At 31.1% G+C, this 20,616-nt stretch overlaps 2 protein-coding genes across 3 annotated transcripts; both read right to left on the bottom strand.

Annotated features, from left to right (window-relative positions):
• Positions 1-3,996: 3,996 nt before the first annotated feature.
• LOC137807003 (DNA-directed RNA polymerases II, IV and V subunit 9A-like) lies at positions 3,997-7,010 on the bottom strand. The gene is made up of 4 exons (XM_068607415.1): positions 6,922-7,010; positions 6,746-6,821; positions 5,588-5,746; positions 3,997-4,256 (listed from the first exon to the last, which is right to left on the bottom strand). The coding sequence occupies exons 1-4, from the start codon at positions 6,948-6,950 to the stop codon at positions 4,176-4,178; spliced, it is 345 nt and encodes a 114-aa protein (XP_068463516.1). The 5' UTR covers positions 6,951-7,010; the 3' UTR covers positions 3,997-4,175.
• A 9,497-nt stretch (positions 7,011-16,507) lies between these two features.
• On the bottom strand, positions 16,508-18,061 carry LOC137807002 (uncharacterized). Of its 2 annotated transcripts, none has more exons than XM_068607413.1 (2): positions 17,917-18,061; positions 16,508-17,713 (listed from the first exon to the last, which is right to left on the bottom strand). In XM_068607413.1, exon 2 carries the CDS (start codon positions 17,625-17,627, stop codon positions 16,848-16,850), a length of 780 nt encoding a protein of 259 aa, XP_068463514.1. In that variant the 5' UTR covers positions 17,628-17,713; positions 17,917-18,061; the 3' UTR covers positions 16,508-16,847. The 2 variants fall into 2 exon arrangements, with proteins under 2 accessions (XP_068463514.1, XP_068463515.1); XM_068607414.1 differs by having other exon boundaries at positions 17,925-18,032.
• Positions 18,062-20,616: the final 2,555 nt, after the last annotated feature.

Raw genomic sequence — 20,616 nt, 5'->3', positions numbered from 1 at the left:
ACATCTGCCCGGGCCCGCTCGCCTCGAAATCGGCATGGGCCCGCTCGCCTCGACATCTGTCCGGTCCCGATCGTCTCGACATCGACCAGACCCGCTCACTTCGACATCGATTTGGATTCGCTCGGCTCGACATCGGCCTGGGCCTAAATGACTCAAAATCGGCCTGAGCCCGCACGACTAAACATCAGCCCGGGCTCGCACGACTCAACATTGGCCCAAGCTCGAATGACTAGATATCGGCCCTGGCCCCCTCGGCTCGACATCAGCTTGGACCCGCTTGGCTCGACATCAGTCCGGACCCGCTCGGCTTGACATCAGTCCGGGCCCATTCAGCTCGACGTGGACTTGGGTCAACTTTGCTCAACCTGCGCCTGAATTGTCTTGGCTCAACCTGGATCGGGCCAAGTCAAAATCCAACCCAAAATACAAATTGGATAATCCAAAAATGTATCCAATCCATATCTAATCCATATCCAATTAAATGGATTGGATTTAAAATCCAAATATATGGATTTGGATTTGAAATAAATCCATTTAAATGGATCAAAACTAATATGGATTTGGATAATTATGGATTGGATCAAAACATTCAAAATATAAATAAATCATTTAGATTATTTTTATTATCATCAAAACATAAACTCCTTGTATAATTTTTTAATCATTATACCGTCAAGTGAGTCATAGATCGTCTAGTATCTTAGTAGACAATTTATAGAATCTTAAATCATATAGGTTCTAAAAAAAATACTAATATCATATTGTAAGTGTTATATGTATAACCCATTTAAATTTCATAATAATATTTTTTTATTATTTTATTTTCTAATTCACTTTAGTATAAACTTTTATTATTAAAATAAGGTTGATATATTTTTTATAAGAAAGTTGGTTGATTGTAAATGTATATTTTGATTAGAGAAGTTTGAGGGAAATAAAAAGAATTAACTCATAACAGCTATTAACTACCAAAAACCTAACAAATATGCAAAAGGTAAAACCCAGTATGTCAATATGTTGACACAAAGCTATCTGTAAACTGTCATACATGAAACTAAAAACAATATATGTAAAATGTCCAAATACAATATTCATGATACTCAAATAACTATTATATTAGTACAATTATGTGATATGGTTCATGGACATTCATACATTTCAAATTTTCATTTTCTATTTTTGTATTTATTATATCATGTATTATTAAGATGGTATCGTATAGTCATTTATAACATATTCTAAGTCTATTAACACCACTTTTAATTCCACGTTTTGTTATAAAAGTTTTTGTCTCTTTGATAAGTTTAATCCTTTAGAACATATACCACTCTGGTGGTGATCACAAACTTAGATATATGAGAATATTGTAACCCCACAAGATACTTACTAGCTTTGCATTGAAGCTATACTTATCACTATCATGTGGCCAATTAGAGAAGGAAAACAAGAGTAGTGCTACCTATCATCATATTCTCTTCATGCATCTATAAAATGGTGAGATCCTTCAACACCATGCATAGCAACTGAGGAAAACCCAAAACAAAGTTTCATCTATACTTCATAATGGCAGGTTTTGTAAGAGGGTTTGCAGACATGATGGATGGAGGTGACAGCAACAGAGGTAGGGCTTCTTATCCTCAATGGAATCCCAACATGAACAGTGCTCCAGTTCCTCCTGCATCTGGCCTTCTCAATGGAGACAATCAAAAGCTATTTGGGGTTACCAACAACACCAACGTAAAAGTGAAGGGTGATGGTAATGGTGCATTCACCCTTGGAAACTTCAAATGAAAACACCACTGTTTACCCAACAATAAGTCCTTCTATTAAGTGTTAAACAAGTTTTTTATATTTTTAAAATTAGTTCATATTAAAATTAATATCTCAAAAAAAATTAGTTGAATATAAAAATACTGAAAAAAAATTAGAGATATTGATTTTAATATGTCTAGTTTCAATATAAAAACTTATTTAACTCTATTAATAAAGTATAATATAACAAGGGCATGTTCATGTAATAAAATTTCAGGTTGCTTAATAATATTGTCAACGGCTTATAACAAGTTAACCCAAGTTACTATAACATTATAAGAAATCACTTGCCACATGTTTTATATTTTCATACCTATTTAGAAATTTTTACATAGTTCGACTTACCAAGTTATTAAACCTCTCATATAAATTAGATCTCACGTATATAAATAATGCTAATTTAACCCTTGAAATTTGAAGTTGTCAATTTTTGTCATCCCTCCTTCCATCCATGTGAGTTTAGCTGCATTAACTTCTAATTAGGCCACACTCTTGAGAAAGTGTGATAGAGAAAACAATTATAATCCTCCCACTTGATGGGAGAGCAATTGAACAAAGAAATATAAAATTAGAAAATAATTTTTTTAATAAAAAAGCTAAATGAAACCTAAATTAAAGTTAAAAAAGAATAAATATTAGTTTCCTCTACATAAGTAAAAGTAAAACGATTGAACAAATAATTGGGTTAAATATGTTTTTTATTCTATGTATTATAGCACGAAACTGATTTTTTTTTCCTGATTTAAATTTACATTATCCAGTTGTTTGTATTATGCAATAAATTTTTCTATTTATGAAATTTGTTCAATTTGAAGTTCTATTTCACTAACTCATTAAAATAAGTTATAATATGCATTAGTTTACTGTCAAAACAATAAATTTTGAAAAGAAGTAACAATCTTTGAAAAAAAACTAATAATCATATTTCACATATTATACTACAAGATTTGGATAATCTAACATTTAAACCATGAGAAAAATCAATTTTGTGTTATAATATAAGATAAAATATATTTAAACCCAAAATAATTTTAGGTATAGAAAATGCAGGAAACTTCTAATTTAACTTACATTATTTATTGGGTGGTTATGTTACTTGTTTAATATGTTATGCATTCCATTTAAATTCGTATATTTAATGGAAAAAAGGAGGAAAAAATAGGAATCATTAGAATAAACACATTAGAATAAAAGAAAATTAAACATTTATTAAAAAAACTCTTGAAAAACTAAAATATATTCATAAATTCAAAAATTAGCCTTACTTAGATCAACTAGAAAACCTTTTTTAATAAATTATAAATTTTACAGAAATAAAATAAAGAACTTAAAAAGTTATACGCCCTTTCAAGAAGTCCCGAAAAAAAAAATCTAATGTCTCCTGTACAATATAATGAAATATTTTTATTTTTATTTTTATTTTGCCTCCATTCTATAACATTATTTTCTAAATAGGAGTGAGAACAACTTATTTATCCACCCTTCATATTTTTCATTCGATTAAGCTCATCTAATTTATTTATTACAAAAATATAAAAAAAATAGTGGAAATTCATCTAATTATTTTATAATAAATAGTTAATGACTCATCTATTATTTCTTAAAATCTAATGTACTTTTTTATTAATACTTAGCAGATCCGGCTGTGTTTTTTTCATAATAAAGTCTTCTTAAATGTATCTTATTGATCAAAATGGATTCTTTATTTGGTTTATCTAGTTAATTATTTTGTAAACTTACTATTTTTTTATAAATATATTTTTCAGACAGCTTCGAACTAAATAATTTTCATTTAAGTTCATTCATTCATTAATATTTTTTCTATTTATTATAATTCATTGTTTATGCATTAACATATAACAAAATGAATTTAGAAATAAAAAATGGCAAAAATTAAGAATTAAGTACAATAAAATTAAAATTTTAGGTGTCTTTATAGAGTAAAGCATAAGAATTAATTAAAACAAAAGTTAAAGTTCAATATAATCTGTAAATGAGATAAAAATGTATCAATTTTGGTCACTCCTAATTTTAAATCATCCAAATCATAAAACATTATCATTTTGTTTCAACCTATTTCATATTCCTTTCAATCAATCCAAACATGAAGTTCATGACAACTTTTTGTTAGACTTTGTTTTTTTATCATTGGATTACCCTTGCATAAATGTTTTGGAGCTCGAATAAACTAAATGCAAATTTCATTCATAACCCAGAGTTGATTAAGGAATTTAAGTGTGAGAAGAACTACTAATTGTGAACGTTTTCACATAAGTCAAGTTTTATATACAAAAAAGTTTCTCACCTATCCAAGAACGATGAATTTGATATGCTAAACTCCCCAATGTTGAATATGAAGAGTTCTAGTCTCTCCAACGGTTGCCACAAGTTGGGTTGCAGCAAACAAAATTGAGTGCCGAGCCTTCTTCCCCTTTGGCCGTTGCCTACATACATTCAGAAATTTCAGAACACCCCCAATTAACTAAACATGGTTTCTTGATGAATTTCAAATCACAGATTAAGATAAGCAGATGATTTTTTTGGTTACGAATATTGGAAACAAAAGGTTTATCCTAACATGTGATCAGACATTCATTATTCTTGAACATGCGACTGAAATTTTAAATTGCAATGAAAAGTGTATTATCTTCAATGTTACATCAAAAGATCAAAACATTTCAATGAACTTCTTTCGCCTACACATCATATATGTATTAATATTTGTGAGTAGATGGCATGTTAGAATTAAATGGCTTAAGTAATTTATGAATATTTACAAATAATAGGAGTCGCCTCATTGGGGTTCTCTGTCCAGTGTTCAGTTAAGATAACTAATTTCATTATTGGGTAAAAATTATTCTGAGAAATTTGGTCATGATATTGCATCTTCTGATTTCAGCAATGAAACTTTTAAAAACTATAAATGGCAAAACCTGCGATACGCATTTCAGCAATGGACCTATATTATGAATCATAGATCACTAACAAGCTATGCTGACAACGAGTCAAGCTTCCCAAAACTAAAGAAATTACAGAGATTGGACAGTGAAGGAAGAAACAAGGAGGCTCTCGATAATATTCTATTACATTGATATAATATATAATGATGCTGCACATGTGATACAAATACTAATCCAGCAGTCCTATTTACTTGTACTGACAACTAAGTATTAGTGTAATATGACTTATATAAGCTTTCTCAATCAGATGAATAATTGATTCAACAATGTTTTAAACATCTCTTAAAGACGTGCTAAGCTATTGTAAAATACTGGATATATTCTAACCATCTCTCAAACTTAAGTTTATTTACAGACCTTTAAATAATGTTATGGATTTGATGATTTTATTCCCTTTGAACAAATGCTCTCTTGGTAAGATTCAAAATATAAATTTATTTGAACACAAAAAAAAGTAAATCCAACCTTGTTACAAATAAACATGATACAAAAGTTTTAAAAACTCCTAAAAATGCAACCGGAAAAAATCCTAACAATAATTATCTCCTTGTACCAAAGTTAGAAAGACGACCCGAGGAGAGGCAAATACACAGGATGGCCACACGGGGTAAAAAACGTAACACAGATAGATGGAACAATGGATGTCCCAAAGAACTACCCATAAAGTTGCATGACCAAGGAGGAAGAGACATCACTGCTAGGATGAACAGTGGCCTTTGAAAATATGCACAGTGGAAATCCTAATCATGTGGAATTAACATTCTACTCATAAGCATGAAAATAGATCTTCTCTTCCACAGTCAGTAAGACTTAACCTTGAAAAAAACAGCCTCTCCATGGTTGCATTGAGAGCAGCGAACAGACTTGGTGCGAGGGAGTGTTGGATCTGCAGCTACATTTTCCAGCTCTCGAGTGCGCCTTTGAACAGAATGATGTATCTTATTTCTATAGACAACATTATTATCTGCAATCTCCTGCTCAAAAGAGAAAAACTGATCACACAGGCATATCCATACTTAACTGATAACATCATAACTGTATGTGGTCCCTCAAAATAAGTATTTACATAGTAGTTGAATCGAGATGCAAAAGATCTATTTTTCAAATTGTGAATTGAACCTTACTGTGAATTACAGAATTCACCATCAACAATAAAACTTAAAATATAAAACTAACAAATACTTATAAAAGCACACATTCATATTCAATGACTAAAATTCATAAATGAGCACTTCAACATAAAGAAATACAAGTCAATTGTCAGTGAAAACAAGAAAAACTCGTTGACACATTAAATCGGTATGGGAAGCTTTCCTTAGGACCTAACAGAAAAATAGAAGAAATGTCAATCCTATTAGTGATTCCTAAATTCAATTTCCAGTTTGAAGGCATTATGTTAAGACTTAAGCTCAATAGGAGATCTATACCAAAAAAACTAGTCTATTAGTTGGAAGAATTTGAAACTTAAGATGTGGATTCCAATAACTGTCACCCCTTTAAGGGCAAAGGTCCACAGAAACTTTTCCACCTTTGTGAAAACTAACTCGGTGTAGTCCTTTTCTCTTAGATAGCTTCACTCTCTCCAGTATTTAGTTTGCACCTTAATCCAATTTATAGGAAGCAATTCTCGTAGTATATTATCTCTTAACAAAAGTACCAATTATTAGGACTTAAGTACAGAAAAGAGAGTCCAACCCAAGAGACTAGTTCATTAGGCTAGAGAACTTCAAGGCTTAATTATCAAGGCAATTAGCTTATCTTTCTCAATGTGGGACTCCTAAGAGCATAAAAAATTTTAAGGTTTGAGGACATCTTCTAAAGCAACAATATGATACTGATTTCATTCCCAAACTACGGGATTATCATTCACTAGTAGAACTAGTTAGGGTTTAAGAAAAACGAATCGCAACATGGACTCGCTTGGAAAGATTGACGAAGAAATTAGGAATGTAAAGAAAGAGAGATAGAAGAACCTCATGATTGCAGTAGCGGCAAGCGTGGAGAAGAACCTTGTTCTCCTTGTCCTCTGTAGGGTACAGAACATTGTTGCTGCGAAATGGAGAAGAAAAGACGAAGAAGCATTAATAACCAAAAAACATATGTATAACAAAATTCACATCTAGTGGGAACAGGGAAAAATGGTAACAACCATCTGCGACAAAATCTCAGTGTACTCATCTTACAATCATCCAAATTCAGGGAAGAAGAAAAAGGTTCAACTTCAACCCTTTGTGTTATAAGAACTATATTATTTATTTTATACATGGTATTCGTATTTTTTTTATTTTATTATAAATATGTGTATATGTATTTTTAATTTTATTATAAATATTTATTTATATTTTAAAATATTATAATATTTTAATATATGTATAAAATACATTATATGTGAAGAAGATGAAAGAATTAGAACAAAATTAGATAAAAATTGAATTTAAACCCAGTAAAAGAATAGTTTTTGCAAAAATTAATCAAAATATAGAAAATGAAATAAGAATAAGAATGTGTATTTGAAAAAAAAAAGTGAAAATGAGAATGTGCATTCAAAAAATGAAGGAAGAAAAGAAAGTAAAAATTTGAATAAGTTATTTAAAAGATATTGTAACTGGTAATTTTAAGAGAAAGAAAAATTATTAAAATAATAAGAAAAATTATTAAATTAATATTTTTTATTTTTTCAGGATAAAATTAGAAAAAAAAAATATTAAACTCATGTACTAAACTAATTGTATTTCTTCAGGATAAAATTAAAAAATATATATATACACACACAAAAATGGTTACAATAAGAATCTCGTTATATATTATTATAGATATTACATATAAACTAAAAAAAGACTGAATATTAATTAAAATTTGAAATTTATTTTAGTCTAATGATTAAAGTATAAAAATGAATAAGTAATTATACAAAGTCAAACTATTGTGTATGGTCAATTTTATTTTTTAATTAGTTTTGATAAACTAAAGATACTATATAACAAGAAATTTATACAATATATATAAACTTTGAAACAACGACCAACATTTAAACCATAAAGAATAACAAAAATGTCTAAGATTTGAATATTGATAGTTTGTTTTAATTCAAAGTTTGAAAATATTTTTTTACACAGAAAATTAACATGTTTATTATATAAACAATTATTAAATGCATATTTACTAATAAAATAATATTCCATGAAGTAACCATTATTCAAACTAAAATAATATTTATAAGTTTAACAAATTTTTAAGTATTCGGTACAGTACCATCTATTGGTTTATATAAATAAAAATTGACCTACTTTCTCACACCAATTTTGACTAATAGATATGTATTGGTGTGATAAATTAAAATTTCAAAATCAGGTGAAATTAGAGGTAGTAAGGTTTATATGATCAACATATGTTATGTGGATTACTTACTTCATCATTTCAGGGGATGAAGTTTAAATATGTTACTCCAGTTTAGGATAAGTCTATTTTTTCTCTAAATTTATAATTAGTCTTTTAATTTTATATTTTGTAAATTTATAATTGGTCTTTTAATTCTATATTTTGAAAAATGTTTGTTTTAGTATCTCTGTAATAAATATTATTAAAAATCAAATTTATATAATTAATAATTACAAATTACTTACATGAGAATTTACTTTTTAAGCAAATAACAAAAGACAAAAAGTTGTTGAAACGGATTGAACGTAATTGCACGAAATTGCAAAACTGTTGAACTGATACATCCATTTTGATTTACTTCAATAATACATATAATAAAATTATAATTACTAGAATTTTTTGGACACATTTTTTCTACTTATCATTTCTCTCTAATAATGATGATCTTTTTTCTTTTATTAAGAGTGATGGTAGTCCTTTAGTTAAATTGATTAAGGTTGATGTGATAACTTTTTCTATTTGGATGATATGACGTATGAGGAATTATGCTCGTTTTCGAGATAAGATTGAGGTTGTTAGGGCTATTTTGGTTATTAAAGATTTAACTTGTCTATTGGGTAATTCGTCTAAAGCTTCAATGAAGAATGATATTTTCGATTTCAATATGCTTAAGTTTTTTGGTATTAGCACTTATATTGGTAAAGTTCTACGTCCTCTCTTCCTGTTAGATGGGAGTTTCCTTCACCCGGCTGGGGTATAATTAACACTGATGGGGCTACTAGGGGATATCCTGGTCTTGCTACTTGTGGAGGTATTTTTCGTGGGAGTGTGGAGGAATTTATTGGACCTTTTAATGCGTTTCTTGAAGTTCAAACTGCTTTGATTGCAGAGTTTTATGGGGTTATACAAGCTATGGAGGAAGCTCAAAAGATGGGGCTTACTAATGTCTGGCTGGGATGTGATTTTGCTTTGGTTTATAATGTGTTTACTGCTAGGACAAATGTTCTTTGGATGCTTCGTAATCGATGAAATATTTGTCTTAATTACTGTGGGAAAATTAGGTTTAGGGTTACTCATATTTTTCGTGAAGGGAATGTGTATGTTGATAAATTGGCTAATTTAGGATTTATTTATAGAGAATATTTTCATTGGTATAATACATGTTCGTCTAGTTTGTTCTTAGAATTCTTTATGAATAGGTATAGTCTACCTATGTATCGTTTTTGTTAACATATGGATTTTGGTCTAGTCCCTCCCTATTTTTGTATTTTCTTTCTTTTTTTCTTTTTTTTAATAATACTTTTTTCATGTGATGGAAAATTATTGTTGTTACTTGAGGTGTCAGCCTAGCTGAGATCTCAAGTTGTAATGTCTAAGAGTCTTGTAAACTGACAACTAATGCAATACTAATGATAAATAATTTAAGACTAATAAAATCTGAATTAATAACCAATATCCTCCGTCTGATTTGGAATAACTTTCATGCCCAACACATCTCTTAACTTGGCGAAAGCATCGATCTTCAATGGCTTAGTGAGAATATTTGCAATCTGATCTTCTAATCTGCAGTATTCCAATTTGATCATGTTCTTCCCAACTTGGTCTTGCAGGAAGTGATATCGAATATCAATGTATTTACTTCTTTGATGAACGCAAGATTAATTGTAGAGACATTGTCAACATAGATCTTGATTGGAACATCTAGATTAAAACCAATTTGAGTCATGATATTGTTGAAACAAACTGATTGACAAGCACTTGTTGCTGCTACATACTCAGCTTCACAAATAGATAATGCAACAATTGATTGTTTCTTTGATGACCACAAGCAAACAGTCTTTCCGATCATAAAACAATAACCACTTGTGCTCTTCCTCTCATTTGAATCTCCACCTCAATCACTGTTTGAGTATCTAAAGATCTCAATCTTCTTAGATGAAGAGTAAAATAGACCAAAAGTTGTAGTACCTTTTATGTAGTGCATAACTCTCTTTACAGCTTGTAAATGAACTTGTCGAGGTGACTCCATGTATCGACAGACCAATCCTATAACATAACATATGTCGGGTCTAGTACACGTGAGATATCTAAGGCTCCCAACAATACTTAAAGTATGTTGCATCTACAGTTCGCTCATCACCTTCCTTCGTAAGCTTAATTCCAGTTTCAATTGGAGTCTTAACTGAGTTTGAATCCTCCATCTTAAACTTCTTTAAAAACTCAACAACAAATTTCCTCTAATGAATGAAGATTCCATCGTCTCCTTGGATGACTTCAATGGCCAAAAAGTAGGACATAAGACCGAGATCAGTCATCTCAAATTCCTTCATCATGATATGCTTGAAGTCACCAATCATTTTAAGATTACTTCTTGTAAAAATCACATCATCAACATAAAGACATAAAATTAGCAAATCTACATAATCATTAGTCTTTACATAAAGATCATGATCTGATGCACACTTTTTGAATCCAGTGGCATGAAAAAACGAATCAATCCTTATGTTCCAAGCTCTTGGTGCCTATTTAAGACCATATAAAGCCTTAGTTAGTTTGTACACCTTCTCCTCTTTGCCAGATTGTATAAAACCCGGCAGTTGCTTTACATAAACTTCTTCATCAAGTGGGTCGTTTAGAAACGCAAACTTGACATCCATTTGGTGAATTTTTCATTGCCTTTGTGCAGTTAAAGCAATGACGAGTTCCATTACCATTAATGGGTGGCTCCGTGATTTCTTATGGGCGCAGGCATCCCAGGTAATTCATTCTTACGGTTCTTCATTATCTGCATATCTCACCGTTTTCATTCGAGCTATAGGAGAAAATATTTCTTCGTAATCATAGTCTTCTCTTTGCTTGAATCCCTTTGCCACCAACCTTGCCTTGTATATATCAATCTCACCATTTGCTTTCATTTTAATCTTGTACACCCACTTCACATCAATTGCTTTGTGTCCTTTTGGAAGATTAGTGAGCTTCCATGTATTGTTTTTCTCAATCACCATCAATTCTTCATTCATAGTCTCTCGCCATTTGGGGTGTTGAATGGCATCTGCAAGTCTCACGGGTTCTGAATCTGCAAGAAAAGCAAAGTGAACCAATTCTCCATTGTCATCAACTTCATCATCAAGATTTAATTCGTAATCTTAAAGGTGTACAGGTTGTCGTTGCTGCCTTCTTGGTCGTTCCATCATAATTGCAATTGGAGTTGCAACTTCAGGTTGAATTACAGCTTCAGGTTGAACTACAGGTGCTTCAAGAGTGACTCCATCTTCCACATCATCGTTCAAAACGTAAATGTATCATTTTTTTTAATCCATTTCAGTTGCTGCATTCCATTGTCATTCCTCATCTTCGACAAATGTAACATCACGACTGACAATCACCTTCTTTGTCATTGGATTGTATAGTTTGTATCCCCATGCTTATATCCAATGAAAATGGTCTTCACTGCCTTATCATCCAACTTCGATCTTGGGGACATGAGCATAAGTAATTGACTCAAATACTTTCAAGTGTTGCACATTGGATTTGAATCCGCTCCATACCTCAATCAAAGTTGTGTTAGGAACACTCCGAGTGGGTGATATGTTTCTCAAATATACCGCACATGTTATGGCCTCAACCCAAAAATAATTTGGCATACCTTTCGCTTTAAGCATGCTCTTCGTCCTGTCTATGATTGTTCTATTCTTTCTCTCGGCAACTTCGTTGTGTTGAGGTGTGTAGGGACATGTTATGTTATGCTGCAACCCAAGTTCTTCACAGTGCCCCTTGAACTCATTAGACTTGGACTCACCCCCTCCATCACTACGCACCATTTTAATTAATCTACCACTATGTCTTTCAACAAATGCTTTAAATATTTTAAAGCAAGGAATACCTCATCCTAGCTTTTCAATAGATAAATCCAAGTTTTCCTTGAAAATTCATCAATAAAGGTTAAAAAATACTTATTACCTCCAATTGATGATATATTCATCGGGACACAAACATCTGTATGAACAAGCTTCAAAGTAAATTTCACACCAAGGCTCCTTAACAAATGGTATCTTGTGATTCTTTCAAAAAATGCAAGCCTCACGCAATTCATCAGGGTGATGAATATGGGGTAAACCATTCACTAAATTTCGATTAGAAAGATTTTCCAAACTCTGAAAATTTAAGTGTCAAAAGCGTAAATGCCACAACCACGATTCATTATTCACTATTGCATTCAAGCACCTGAAATCACCCATATGAAAATCTACTGGAAAAATGCAGTTTTTTGATAAAAAGGTTTTAAGAATCAAATGACATTTTTTATCAAAAATTAAGAATTGATTTTCAACTATGTGCATCACGTAACCCTTTTCGGTCAGCTGTCCCATACTCAAAAAATTACTTTTCATATCAGGTACATAGAAAACATCATAGATGTACATGTGATCACCATTCTTCAATGTGATAAGAATTCACCCTTTTCATGTCACCGAAACGAACCTACCATCACCGAATTTCACTTTTGTGCGAAATGAGTCATCCAAATCTGCAAACAGCTCCTTCTGACCACACATATGATTCATGCAACCTGTATCCAAATACCAAGTCTGGTTGTTTGGAGTTTCATTTGATGTGGTTGTCATTAGTACTGCATAATCCTCTTTATCTTGTCCGTGATTACTATCTTCTGAGCACAATTGGCAGCATGATTATCACCTTTTGATCTGCACTCATTTGCATAATGATCGCGTTTATGGCAGTTATAACACTCCACATTTGATTTATTATACATGTCTCCTCTTCTTCCGCGACCACGTTCTCCGCGCCAAAAGTTATTTGAACTTGGATTGTGATTGGAACCAGTGTTGTTTTGCTCAGCGCCTCCATGATTTTGGCCACCACAACATTTGCTAGAATAGCTACCACCACGTCCCCGTCCTCTGCCTCATGAACTACCGTGTTTATGATAGGAGCTACCAATTGAGGCTTGTGCTTGTAAAGCCTGTTCAATTAGTTTTTCAATCTTATTTTCATTCATTCGCTGCTCATGAGCTCGCAGGGAACTAGATAATAACCTTACTGTCATTGTTGAAATGTCATTGGCCTCTTCAATTGCGGCAACAACATGTTCAAATCTGGGAGTTAAAGACCTCAAAATCTTCTCCACATTTGCCTGCTCCGAATGTGTTTCACCATTGGTCTTCAACTGATTTGTCAAGGCAAAAACTTTATTTATATAGACATCAACCGTCTTTATGGTTTCCATCTGCAGCAGTTCATATTGGTGTCTTAGGGTTTGAAGACGCACTCTTGATCTTGTCATCACCTTTATAATTGGTTGACAAAATAGTTCAAGCCTCACTTGCAGTTGTTGCTCCTTCTATCTGCTCAAATGTCTCGTCATTCATCCCTTGATGGATGAGATACAAAGCATTCTTGTCCTTCTTCTTCTGGTCACGATGCGCTACTCGTTGCGCCTCAGTTGCATTATCAGCTAATACAGACACTCCACTCTCAACGACATCCCATAACTCATGATAATCAAACAAAACTCTCATCTGCACATAATTGCGCGAAATTGCAAAACTGTTGAACTGATACATACATTTGATTTACTTCAATAATATATATAATAAAATTACATTACAATAGAAGCTATAAAATAGGAATACCAACAGTCTGTAAACTGACCATTAATGCAATACCAACGGTAAATAATTTAAGACTAACAAAATATGAATTAATAACCAACATCTTTGTAATAAATATTATTAAAAATAATATTTATATAATTAATAATTACAAATTACTTACATGAGAATTTACTTTGAAGTTTGTATCTTTATCAAAAAGTAATCACATGTTTTGTTTGTTTTTAAAAAATATTTATTTGGACAACATTTAAATATAAGCCAGTTAAATAAACTAAAACATTTTTTTTTCAAATTATAAGAATTAAATAGAGAGATTTTAAATTGGAAAGAATGAAAACACTTAATTAACGTGTGAAGAACTAAAAAGCATATCTAACTTTTTTTTTATCATAGTTCACACAGAAAAAAAAATGATGGTAAAGAGATTATTTTAGTGAACTATGAATATAGAGAGAATATGTGCATAACAAAATCAACTAAAATGATATGATAAGATGATTAATAGAAAGATGAGATTAAGAACAAAGTTTTAGGAAGACATAACACTCTTACAAAAAAGTTCAGTAGACTATACCAAGTATCAGGAAAAGAAAGTAGTGTGATGAATAACATGGGTACTTGGATAAAAAAAAATACATGAGAATGGTAATTTGTTTAGAAGAGGGAATAATTTGAGTTAGAGAAATTTTTATTACAAAATCTTATGTCTCAAACATAGCAAGAAAAGATAATATAAATAAAGAGGATAGATAGTGTTGGTGAAGAATATGAAGAGATATGCAAAGTTAGCTAAACCAGAGCTATGGGTACACTAGTTGGATCCTATATTTAAAAGTATGTGGGGCTCCAAGTTTCTCCCTATGGTGTTATGCTTTACTCAGAGAATGCTTAGAAATAGGTTATCTACCAGAGACAACTTGAAAATGAGGAAGATTTTAAATGCAGAGTCAACCCTGTTATGTCCTTTATGTCTAGAGGTAGAAGAATCCACAAATCATGTTTTGTTCTCTTGTTCTAGAGCCTACAAGGTGTGGAACAAATGCCAAATTTGGTAAATTTCAGTACAACATCACCTACCAAAATGCAGGAATATTTGGACCTGCATAGATTTGGGGAAGGAATTTAAAAAAAAAAAAAAAAAACAACTTAGTGGAAACTTTTGTGATATGCAACAATTTGAAATTTATGGAGAGAGCATAACGTATTTAAAAATTGTGTGTTTGCTGAAATGGTGTAAAAAATTTGGTTGTTGGTCATGGTGTAATAAGGTGAATTGAAAATTTTGTTTCCCTTTTATTCAATGGATATACTGCACAAGATCATGCCTCTGAAGTTAGCTTTGCCTCAACAAGAGGGTGTAAGACTAGTATGAAGCTGAAAGGATGTAGCAGAGGTGATGAAATGAGTTTATAGACAGGTTTAGAAATACAGGTTCACTAAACAATGTTGTGATAAGGTTTTTGTTTTGTTGCAGTAATCTACACATTCAAGTGAAGCTTTTAATTTTAATTTTAATTTTTAAAATTTATATTAAATTATTTATAATTATTTTAAATTTATTATATCTATCAAATCAGTAACAAACTTTCAATTCTCTTTTTCTTAATTCAAACCACTTTCCACTCTTTTTTTTTCACTCCCTTAAATCTTTTTTTTTCACTCCCTTAAATCCATCCTTTAATACAAAGGAAGCATAAGGATTGATTTTTTAGATGATATAAAGTGAATGATAGATTGACTTTGAGGAGGGTTTAATGGTTACCTAGTATTTATGTTATCCAATTCACTAATATAACATAACCATTTTTTATATCTTCATTTACTTTTTTCTATTATATAAGAGAGTGGACATCCCTATATCATTATAAATACGATTCTTTTATTGATAAAAAAAGATTTTTGGTACAGTTTAGCAACAAAAAGATATTTATAAGAAACAATTTTAATGATCATACAAGTGAATTGCGTACTTGATGACGTCTAATTGCTAGCTGAGTAGTGTTTGAGCTCTAATTAAAACACAACCATTTAAAAGAAATAGTTAATGCCCCAACATAACTTCAGTTAAATCATAGCTCTGCATGACCCAAAACGCTAACACACATCACAAGCTTCCGGAGATAAAAAGATCCACAAAAAAGTAGGTAACATAACAATACTAACTACAATTGACAATGGAACAAAACAGAAGATATCCACCTGATGCATGAAAACCAAGCGCTAGCTGGGTTAATATTATGCCAACAGATTAAGCAATAAGCTCAAGGTCAATTAGTTTGCCATAGGCAAGAAGATGCAGGAAAATACCTCCAGAGATAGAGAAGATGCAAGAACCAACTCAGTAACGAAAGCCTCAAAATTAAACAAGAATTTAGCTTTATATGAGCATCGGAGTATGACAACATTTGAAACTTGAATCAATTGCAAAAACCATCCATGTTCTTAAGCATCTCAATATAAAATAGATCACATCCACAATTTTATCACTTACATCACAGTTAAGCATGATCCTTGACACAGACAAACCACAGGATTCCGGAGATAGGAAGATCCATCAACAAAAGTTGGTAACAAGACAAACTACAATTGAATGTAAAACAAAAAATTAGGGATCCACCACAAGCATGAAAACTAAAAGCTTCTTTGTTCATAGTTAGGGGTGTTAAAGAGGTCTAGATACCCGAAAGCCCTCAGAGTTAGCCAATGTGCAAGAATCTGTAATGAAACCCTCAAAACTACACAAGAGTTACATTGCAAGTGAGTATCTGAGTATGACAGAATTTGATCAATAGGCCATCCAAGTGCTTAAACATCTCACTTTAATATAGAGCACATTCACAAAGTTAAATGTTGATAGATTAAACCTAACTTGCAAGTCTCTTCAAGAGATCATAGTGATAAAAGAAAAAGAGCACAACTTAGCATCTATCAAAGCTTATTCTACATTAAGGACATCATAAACAAGCAACATATCTGCCGAAACTTGATGATTGTATACATGGACTTGGTTGTCCCCTCGCTCACCAAACCCTTAGTTGTTGCACACATTCTTAAGTCTCATTCAGCGCCTTCGATTATGCCTCTTCTTTCTCTGGCTGCTTTTATCATCAGAATCAGAGTCTGAAGCAGAATCAGATGATTCCGATGATGTACTGTACCTCTTGCGTCTTCCTCTCTTCTGCTTCTTCTTCCTCCTCCGTCTTCGTTCTTCCTCTGAATCAGAAGATGAACAGCAATCTGAACTACTTTCAGAAGAATAATCTGATCCCGTAACAGATGATGACCCACTGTCACTATCAGTCTCAAAAACCGAATCCTCGCTATCACTTCCAGAATCAGAGTCAGACCTATGTTTCCTTTTGGTTTGTTTGGAACTTGCTTTTGCCTTTTCCTCCTTAGCATCATCAGCAACACTATCATCCAAATCATGAGTCTCTGACACATTCACCCTCAATTTAGGGTCTTTTAGTTGCTGTGTCCGAGAAGGTCTTGAAATATAAACCCTTTCATTCTTGCATTCATATGTCCAGTGCCCACTTTGGAAACACTTTTGGCACTGCGCCGCCCCACCGGAAGCCGACATTGCAGGCTTAAAGTCTTTCCTTTCACCCAATATAACAGCTTTCTCAGTACTCATCAGATACATCTGCCTCTTAGCTTCTCTTTTCTCCTGCCATCTGCTAGGCCCTTCTTCCTTCTGCCCATAAGCATTGACATTTCGAGCCGCCGCGGTCGCCGCCCTTTCCGCCTGGGCACGGCTAAGGCCCTTAGCAGCACTCAGAGCCGCAGCTTTGATTCTTTCAGCTGCAGCCTGAGATTTCTCTTCCTTCTTACTTGACATGTTTTATATGTCCTCAAATTTGAGATATAAACTTCGTTGCATCAATATTCTCCGATAACTAATTCCAATTTATGAAAAACCAACATCTGTAATTACAGCAGGAAAAAAACTTATTCAAGTTACAAACTTACGAAAATCAAAAGAATAGGGCTAATGTTCTACAGTGTAACAAAAAGTAAATCGAACAAATCGAAACCCTACATAATATTCCTTCTTTTAATCGTTTTCAAACAGCATTTGGAATGAACCATCGAAAAATTGAAGCAAAAAAAAAAATTAACACACCCACCTCATCACCTTCACTATGCGCCGATTCCGATACTTGATTCAGAGTTCAGAGAAAGAGAAAAGAGAAAGAAAAAAGATATATTAGAGAGTGAGAGAGAAAGAGTGATGCTTGTTAAATTGCTAGAGTAATTACTGGGAAAAAACGTGGGAATTGACTTATGTTTTTTCTCATAAATATTTAAAATACAATAATTATAAAAATATAGAAAATATAATAATGTAACATGTTTATTAAAATATATTTATTATATTGGAATAAAAGTATTTATTATAAATTTATGCAAAATAAAAATTAATTTTATAACTTATATAAAAAGTTTCAGAAAATTTTGTGAAATATTTCCATTTGATAAATAGTTTTCAAAAAAATATTAGAATGCAAACATTATGTGGACAATACATAAGATGCGCAATCAAAAAATGAAAAAAATAATTTAAAATCTACAAATATTTTATAATGAAAAGTTATGGTTACATTATTATTTTTTATCCTTGTGCTTATAATTTATTGAATTTTTTTCCCATTTTATTAAAAACTTCTATTATAAGCTCCTCAATTTCGTCAATCGACAAGAACTTTAAATATAATAAATCAATTTTATATTAATTTAAAAGTTAAGGAATTTAATTGAAATTCTAAATTTACTGGATTATACAAATATAGACACTAAAGTAGTAATTTAGCTAAATATACAAGTATTTGACAAATTTTTGTTTTTTATAAACATCATAAATAAATAAAGAAAACGTGATGATCTTTTAAGAAAAGAAGAAAAAAACTTAGAAATTATAAAAGAAAATATGACACTTAAAAAAGTGTTTGTAAACTATTTTTCAAAATCAATACGATTGTTTGTAAACTTATTGCTTATCTGTAATTATCAAAATCAAATAAAACATTATCTCAATTTCAAAACTTTACATAGTATATTTTCAAAATCTCATTCCATTTTTATACACTATATTTTTCATGTGGCACAATTTTTATCAATAACATTTACCATAATATATTTTAATTAAAATTAATCAATCTACGTACCAAATCATAAATTTAATGATTTTAATATCAATAACAAAAAAAAACATTACAAATACATCAAAATTTCTAAAGATCTAATAAAATATTACTTATACATAAGTGAGTAGATGAATTAGTTAAGAAATAATATTTTCAATTAACAGAGTGTGAAAATACGAATAAAAATGAGAAAGTTGAATAATATAAAAAAATTCATAAATATTTAGTTAATAAAAAAACAAAAAATATATGAATTTAATAAATAAGATAATATGAGAAATTTTAAATTATTCCTTTTTAAATAAAGATTAAAATTCTATAATTTAAAAAGACAAAATACTCTTGTACATTTTTAATTTTAATTATTTTTAAAAATTCTCTATATGTATGTATCATTTCAAACCCAAGGAAGGGCTTGAAGTCTATGAAATGATTGCCTTCCAAAAGATCGCTGCATTTGCATTTTAACTTCCAATCTGAATTCTAAAATAATAACTTTGATCAATGTGTTTAACATGAAAAACGCAAGCAGAAAGGACTTTTAGCCGTTTTACTTCAAATATTCAAATATTAAAGTACAAAATATTGACACATATTAACTCTTTTTATCAGTTTAATCTCATTTAAAAGTGTTTACGAAATGAGACTTAATTTCAATTTGGGAAAATCTTTCGGATTCAGTCAGTGTTTTCAAGACATATGTTTTTCTAAATGTGTCTTCAAGTTTTTACCTCCTTAAAAAACTATATTAAAAACTAATAAAAAAATTATGTCTCGAAAACTCGTGACTTTTTCTTTTAATAAGACAAAAAATCTTTAAAAAATAAGGTAAAACATACATCAATAAAAAAAATTGCAAAGTAATAAAAGAAAAAAGAACTAACTTCGAATTGATAAATCAAGCTTAATAAGCATGTTGACCACTTGACTCACTTTTCTAAAAGTATGGTTCTATATGACCTTACCATAGTCATAACCCTTGATCACGATCACAAGCACTAGAGCTAAAGAAACCAATATGCAACCATTTAATTACACCTAAAGAGTCACATTCAAAAATCTAGTTTGAAAAACCCTCTTGAAGACAGAATTTAACCCGAAAACTATGACTCAAAGTTTAATTCTAAGACTATGGTAGAAAGACAAAATAACATATATTAGTCTCATAACCTTGGAAATTTACTACCATATTATAGTTAATTTTGACGATATTGTTTGTAAGGAGGAAGCCAGCTAACTGTGGAATAAGCATATATTACTTCAGAGGAGTAAAGTGAGTTATTGATAAATGATTGTTTTAGGAAACAACTTCAATCCTACTCTTCCATAGTTGACAGACAGCAAGCACAAAGATAAGAGGTCAATTATTGAAGGTACCATTTGAACCAATATTTGAAATCCACAGTCAAGAAGGAAAAAAGTGGGTTCAGTTAAGATTTGTCAAACTTCTTTAGCAAGACAAAATTCCCTCATGCAACGTCAAAAATGATTTAGTTTCACTTGTGAGTATAGATCAGAATCGAAGAGAGACGTATCTTTAGCCGTCTCTCCTACTTTCTTTTGTTAATAAAGTCTTACTAGCTATCATCCAAAGGTACAATCATTCTTTTAATTATTGGTCAATGTTAAATGATTCTATGAAGTTGGTCTTTAGAGGTTAAGAGATCAGTATGGAAGAGTATA

This window comes from Phaseolus vulgaris, chromosome 3 (genome assembly GCF_000499845.2).
Source record: "Phaseolus vulgaris cultivar G19833 chromosome 3, P. vulgaris v2.0, whole genome shotgun sequence".
Taxonomy (NCBI): domain Eukaryota; kingdom Viridiplantae; phylum Streptophyta; class Magnoliopsida; order Fabales; family Fabaceae; genus Phaseolus; species Phaseolus vulgaris.
Note: the sequence above shows the minus strand (reverse complement) of the source record. Positions and strands in the feature narration are given on the sequence as shown.